The 7,024-nt window shown below is 52.0% G+C and overlaps 1 protein-coding gene across 3 annotated transcripts; it reads left to right on the plus strand.

Annotated features, from left to right (window-relative positions):
- The first annotated feature begins 168 nt into the window (after window positions 1-168).
- On the plus strand, window positions 169-6,208 carry RBP4 (retinol binding protein 4). 3 transcript variants are annotated; one of them, XM_079900296.1, is made up of 6 exons: window positions 169-216; window positions 665-793; window positions 889-1,022; window positions 1,171-1,277; window positions 4,252-4,464; window positions 5,927-6,208. In XM_079900296.1, the coding sequence occupies exons 2-6, from the start codon at window positions 683-685 to the stop codon at window positions 5,950-5,952; spliced, it is 591 nt and encodes a 196-aa protein (XP_079756422.1). In that variant the 5' UTR covers window positions 169-216; window positions 665-682; the 3' UTR covers window positions 5,953-6,208. The 3 variants fall into 3 exon arrangements, with proteins under 3 accessions (XP_079756422.1, XP_079756421.1, XP_079756423.1); XM_079900295.1 differs by lacking the exon at window positions 169-216 and adding an exon at window positions 340-456; XM_079900297.1 differs by lacking the exon at window positions 169-216 and adding an exon at window positions 340-456 and having other exon boundaries at window positions 1,174-1,277.
- Window positions 6,209-7,024: the final 816 nt, after the last annotated feature.

Genomic DNA, 7,024 nt, shown 5'->3' on the forward strand with positions numbered 1-7,024 from the left:
GATGCCCCTCGCTCTGGGAGGCCACGGTCTTCCCGCCAGACCGACCTGAGCCTCCGGCCAGAGAAATTGGGCCCCGAGGCCACCCCAGGCCGCAGCTGGCACCCGTGTTGGGTAACTAGGCCAGGGCTGGTTCCCGCGGCTCGCCGCCGCCGGAGAGTTGGGCTCCGCCGAGGCCACCCCACGCGGCAGCTCCACAAGCCCCGGGCGGCGCTGGAGGTGAGGCTCTCGCCCAAAGGCACCCTCCCCGCGCCCAGGCGTCGGTGAGTCAGGGCGCGTTATGCAAGTCCTGGCCCGCCGGCCCCGGCGCCTCCCCCTCGGTCTTTCATCCCGCGCAGTTACGAAAGCGCGACCCCCTCCCCCCGGAGCTTTATATAATGCGGCCGGGCGGCCCCAGCTCGCCTCCCTAGCTCCACGCGCGCCCGGACCCGCGACCAGGCTTGAGCGCAGCTCCCGACCGTGAGCGGCGGCCCGGCGGGACCGGGGGGGCAGGCGCGGGAGGGACAGGGGGCCGGGATGAACGGGATGGGGGTACGGGGGCAGGAGGGATGGGGGACCGGGGGCCGGCGGGATGAGGGCTCGGCGCGGGCGGGATGGGGTCTAGGGACTGGCAGTGGCGCGTCGGCTGGTCCGGCCGCCAGGCGCTCACGGCGCGCGGTTCCCTCAGGGCGGACTCCTGAGCAAGATGGAGTGGGTGTGGGCGCTGGTGCTACTGGCGGCGCTGGGCAGCGTCCGGGCGGAGCGCGACTGCCGGGTGAGCAGCTTCCGAGTCAAAGAGAACTTCGACAAGGATCGCGTAGGTATCTGCGTCCCGGATGCGCCCTGTTCCCCTTTACCGGCGGCCGGCCATGCGCTCCCGGACACCAAACGCTGCTCTACTCCCTTCCCCAGTTCTCCGGCACCTGGTATGCCATGGCCAAGAAGGACCCCAAGGGCCTCTTTCTGCAGGACAACATCGTCGCCCAGTTCATGAACGAGAATGGCCACATGACAGCCACGGCCAAGGGCCGAGTCCGTCTCTTTAAGTCAGTGACCTATGGGGGGCTGCGCTCTGCGCTGCAGGGTCCCCCGGGCTGAGCACCAAACCCTGTTTGGGGAGGGACGGGAGCACCCGGGGTGGGATGCAGGGAGCCCTTCGCCCAGCCTGGCTCATGATCCCCTTGGCTTCTGCAGTAGCTGGGACCTGTGCGCAGACATGCTGGGCACCTTCACAGACACCGAGGACCCTGCCAAGTTCAAGATGAAGTACTGGGGCGTAGCGTCCTTTCTCCAGAAAGGAAGTAAGTAGTCGGCTTAGTGGGACTGTCTTGGAGGATGGGAGACATACCTAGCCAAAAGGCTGGGTTTCTCCTCTAGTGGCACCCTTGGGAAGAACGGTCTGTAAGCAACCAGAACTCTCAGCAGGGCTTAAAGCTAGAGGGGTGAAACTGCAAGCAGCCAGGCCCCTTCACTGCGCCCACCCCATCCCCCAGCTCAAAAACCTGGCCCAAGCTCAAAAGGCTCTTGGGCCTGTCACGTGACCTCCTCCTGCCATTTACCCATAAGGCCAGTGTGCCAGGGGGTGTGGCCTTCTCCATGCTTAGACCACCCACCTCCTCAAGACCCAACTCACATCACCACCCAACCTGGTTTTGCATTTCCTCCATTTCTTTAGGCTGAATCCCTGAAACAGCTTGACTACCAGGGGCCCAGCAGAGGCTCAGAGACTCTCATCCAAGGACGCAGGGAGCATTTATGCACAGGGTTGACTCACTCCAAGGTGCCCTACCTGCCGCTGCTGAGATTCTGAGCCAGGCACAGTGCTCTGGGTGACAGTGACCTCTTCCCTTTCTCCCAAGCCCTGAAACTCACATGGGGAGCAGGGTGTTAAGAACTCTCAGAAGAGCATCCTAAAATTCAGCCTGACGTAGATGTTCGAGAGCATACATGTACATGCTCTTTCCACTTTTTCCTCATTTCTCCTAAGTTTCAAATCTGCAGTCTACTTGGTACCTAGAGAGTAATGCAGGCCACAGGAGACATATCATGGAACCACAGAGATGGAGAGTTAACCCTGTGAAGGGGGTTCAACATGCAGATGAATAAACTGAGGTCAAGAGAAGGTAGGGCTTTGTCCAAGGTCATGCAACAAGTTTGTGAGAGCCAGTGTCAGAAGCCAGGGGTTCCAGCTCCCAGGTCAGGATTAGGTGGCCCTGAACAGCAGGGACTCCTAATACAAACCAGTTTTTACAGTTTTACAGACTACTGTTGGAACTCTCCTGGGAGATAGGCCCCAGAGGGCTGTTCAGGGGGACTCTTAGCTTGGTGAGCCAGGGCAGAAGTGTCCTTTCATGCAGCCCATCTACACGGGGCACGCACACCTTGACTTCCTCTACAGTTGTGTTAGATGAGTTTTTACTTTTTTTTTTTATCGAATTGCATCTTCAGTATTGATTTACACTGTACATATGGAGTTGCTATTCAATGAGGGGAAAAAAGCTTTTATCCTTAGAGGTAATAAAGATTTTTTCAAATAACGCAGCGAAACTTCCAGAAGTGATCCATTTAGAGTAAAAGATAAACTCTTCTGATAATGGATTACAAAAATCAGTACCACGGGGCACAAGGTTACTAATTTTTAGAATCTGCATCTTATCAAACAGACGAGCATGGCCACCGCCGAGCAGTCGTATGGCTTCCCCTGACCCCCACATCCCGGTGTCTGACACATTCCCCATGGGAAAGCCTGGGAGGTTCAGGGGTGGCTCAGTCTTCCTCCTGGCGGGCCTGCAGTGGGCTGAAGAGGGGCCTCACCACCCACCGCTGTGCAGCTCTCCTACAGGGTATGGGTTTGGGCTGAGCCCCTTCTAGGCAGGGACTCCCAGGGTTCTCAGAGCCAAGAGGCACACCCAGAGGTGACTTAGGCGAGGATTAGCGATCTCCCTTACACCCTTAGTGCTGGGGGATCCAGGTTCCCCTGCGTTCCTGCAGCACAGAACATGACATAGAGCAGAGATCATCACTTGCCTCATGACCTGGGTGTGAAATGGAGACACGGAGGCTTTGCATTTCTAGTTTCTTATCCCCTGTTGCCCCCAGTTTATTTATCGCCTGGAGACAGCGTGGTGTAGAGGTTAGGTATGGGGGCTCCAGAGTCAGAATGAAACTCAGTTCTGTCCTGCTCTTGGTGATACTGGGTGAATTACTTAATTTCTCTGTGCCTCAGTTTCCTTATCTGGAAAATGGGGATGATAGTGTGCACTTTCAGGTCGTTGTGAAAAATAATTGAGAAAGCACAGAAAGTGTCCATACAGTGACTGATACTTAACTAAGTGCTCAGAAAGTCTTGGTCATGGTTATACATCAACAAGAATGTTAAGCAGAGATGTGACACATTTTACCAAATGTGAGGTGTTTGGATATCCACATTGTTGTTTCTCCATGACAAACCTCTCACATACATTCTTACTAACGTGGTTTCCCCATCCTGTCTTTATTGACGTTAGTACCACCTTTGTTTACACTTACGCTTCATGGCTTACATCCCAGTCTTAGGAAGAAATATAGTCTAAATTCTTCAAGGGCTCAGCTCTGCCTCTGTCAGGAGAGCTCTGAAGAGTATGAGCTCTAAGAAAGAATATCTGATGTCAGAGGGTAGGCATCTTGTGCCCTCAAGGCAGAACATACCCTCTTTTGCCAGCTTGGAGAAGTGAGTCGGGTTACTAAGCCAGAATTAGGGTGGAGCCAGAAAAGCCATGAACCAGATCACCCAGTGGACTGAGAGGCAGGAGAGCAGTGTGGATAGTGAGAGGGCCGGGAACTAGCTGATACGGATCAGTGCCAAGGATTCATCCTGCTGTTGGGGGTGACATACGTTGGTGGCCGTCAATATCAGCCACAAAGGCACAAGATATTGTCAGAGGGTAGATGGAGGAGACATCAGTAGAAAGGTCTAGGCTGTGGTTTTGATGGGTCCACATTCTCGATTGTTCTTTGGAAAGATACGATCACATTTATCATCAGGGAGAGAAAGAATTATTAAAGTGAATGAGGTTCCCCCCACCACCGACTCCAGTATTTTTTCCTGTAAAGGACAAGATCCTTTCTCATGGTCCCGATTTTCTAAGAGCTGTCAGAATTCTCTGTAGTCTCCTGCTTCCTAACTCCTGAATCCAGTTTTGGGAAGTGGCTGGCTTCCGGGGCCAGGCAGTAAGTTTCCTTGACATCTGAGTGGCGGAGGGAGATGTAGTGGCCCCATGGCTTTCTGCCTTGCAGACGATGACCACTGGATCATTGACACGGACTATGACACCTATGCTGTGCAGTACTCCTGCCGCCTCCTGAACCTCGATGGTACCTGCGCTGACAGCTACTCCTTCGTGTTCGCCCGTGACCTGAACGGCTTTTCCCCGGAGGTGCAGAGAATCGTGAGGCAGAGGCAGGAGGAGCTGTGCCTGGCCAGGCAGTACCGGCTGATCGCTCACAATGGTGAGTGCTGTGTGGGAACAGGGCACCGGCTGCTCGCCCTTAAGGGTCCCCGGGTCTGCATGCCCTGAGATGCATTTCATCTGCATGCGAGAGAAGACAGGGCGTCCTGGGAGCCCCCTCTGAGCCCGTCTTCATCCCTCCTGACCAGATCTTTCACTGGCCTTATCATGGGGACGATGCAGAAGGAGTGGGCAAAAGCCTTTTTCCAAAACCTTGGCACTTTTAATTAAGTAAAACTGCAGGGGACAGACGCTTCCTTTTTATCTGCCGCCTTAGGCTCAGTCTGTGGTCACATGATTTTGCTCCTGGCTGCACTACCCAAAAAACCATTTTGACTAGATTAATATTGTCTGGGGAATTGAGTGGCCCCAGTGAAGAGCTGGGCATTGAATGTGGCATTTGGTGTAAAAACAACTTAAAGAGAGACATCACCATAGCAAGTTCAAAAGAGAGTGATTTCAACAAATGCTCTTTTTCTGATATGGAACTAAATATCCAGTAAGTTGACTAGCTGGTTTTCCTCACTTACGTTTTTTGAGATCCCCTGGAACACCCATTGAATCTTTTTATGGCTATTACTCTTGTCTGATCTTGATTTAAAAGCCAGTAATATTCTGGAAGAAAGTGCACATTTTATTTTGAATAGACACTCACTCCCATGGGAAACTGGGTTTCAAAATCCAAACAGGGTAATGCTAAATTGTGGGGGGAAAAAGGGAACAAAACTGAACTTCTCTGTTGGTCATCTAACTAGCTAACCCACACTACACCAAACAGATATGAATGCAGACCAAACAAGTAAATAAATAAGATTTTCATGTTTCACCCAGGGGCAGCCTAAGTGTAGGGCAGGATCTCACCCCAGCCAGGCTCCACACCAAGCCCTTTGCCTGCCTTATCTCACTTAATCCTGGAGACACCTCATGAAGTAGGTATTCTCATTATCCACGTTCTACAAGATGAGAAAACAGAGGCTGAGAAAGATTACGAAGGTTGCCCAAGATCTTCAATAGATAGCTGACTTGGATGCAAACCAAAGTGGTTTTGTGACTCTGAAGCCCCTTGTGGCACCGCCTGGTGACATATGACACAGGACATGGTGAACACTCTATAAAACTGCTAACAGAGTAGCTGAGGTCAGGCTGACTTGGCCCTCACTTCCTGAAACAGGAGGACATACCCACATCCCTGTGAAATGCAGTGAGGCAAATTTAAGACAGGTAAAAAACAGCACTTTGATACAGGAGATCCTATGCTCTGGGGCCCACCCCATCACCCCCAGAGAAATTCAGAGGGTTTCAGAAAGCCTTGAAGATGTTTATGAATTAGAGCCATATCTAGCTATAACCTTACAAGAAGCATTTGAACAAAGCCGAGCCCTAAGGTCATCGAATATTCACTCTCTACATTTAACACCAGCTCCATATTTCTGTCATTAATATCTTTGTTTTCTACATTTCAGGTTACTGTGATGGCGAATCAGAATGAAATATTTTGTAGCAACACGGAGGGTGTCGTTTCATTAGGAAACTTCCTATTAACTCACTCAGCCTTCAACTCTTAGAGTTTAGTTTGCACCACTCTCCTCCCCTCCCCTCCCCTCCCTTCCCCTCCCCTCCCCTCCCCTCCCCCACGTAAACATAAAACATTCAGTACAGGTAAAAATATGTGTGGGGATAAGTGAATCTCTTTGCACTCAAATGTCTGTGTTCCCTGGAGTTTTCTAAGGAATCATTTGAGGATTAGGATTAGGATTAGGATTCCAGACTTTGATTTATTAAAATATAGGAAATACCTATTTCCTGTGATTTGGGTTTTTATTTGTGTTCGCGTCTGTGTTGAAGTGAGTTCTGCAGGTGGCTGGGTAGGATGCACTTTTTATATACCGGGAGGGGTTCTTCTCTCCCGGCTCTTTATGACCTTTGGCCTGTTCTAGTGCCTAACCTCCATTATTAATGAATGTGGCTTCTCTTAACTTCCTGAAAAAAGGGATTTCCCCATTAACCCAGGAAGGCCTTAACTACTGAGGCCAAAAGAGGTGAGTGTAGGTTAGGCCAGGCCAGTGACCCCAGCCTCAGGCAGCCCCAGGCCCTGGAGGCGGGCAGGGGGGGTGGGCTTACCCCGAGCTGGTCTGAGACGCCCAAGAGGCATGGGTTGGGGTGAGCTCTAAGAAACGCCCCCCCAGCCCTTCATTGTCTCTGGCACCTAATTCACTTCTTATTTCAGCTGTGGGCAAAAGGCTGCAGGAGAAGAGGCCATGGGCTTCCCGGGGGGAATCAGGAGACGGATCATGGCGCCCCTACCTACAGTGTGCGGGAAAGGGGAAGTAGCTGGGTCTGGGGCAGGACACCAGTGTCCCACACCATTAGCAGCGCTTGTGAACACTAACGTATAGCTGCATACAAAGCCACGTGCCTCAGTTTCCCAGGAGCTCCTAGGAGCCTCAGTTTATCATCTTAAAAAGGCATCAAGGCTTTGGTACCAGTGTCTTGGTTTTACTTCAAAATTCTGCTCAGATATAATTAGCTGTATGATTTGGGGCTGGTTGTGTAGTTTCTCT

This window comes from Stenella coeruleoalba (genome assembly GCF_951394435.1).
Source record: "Stenella coeruleoalba genome assembly, chromosome: 16".
NCBI classification, from domain to species: domain Eukaryota; kingdom Metazoa; phylum Chordata; class Mammalia; order Artiodactyla; family Delphinidae; genus Stenella; species Stenella coeruleoalba.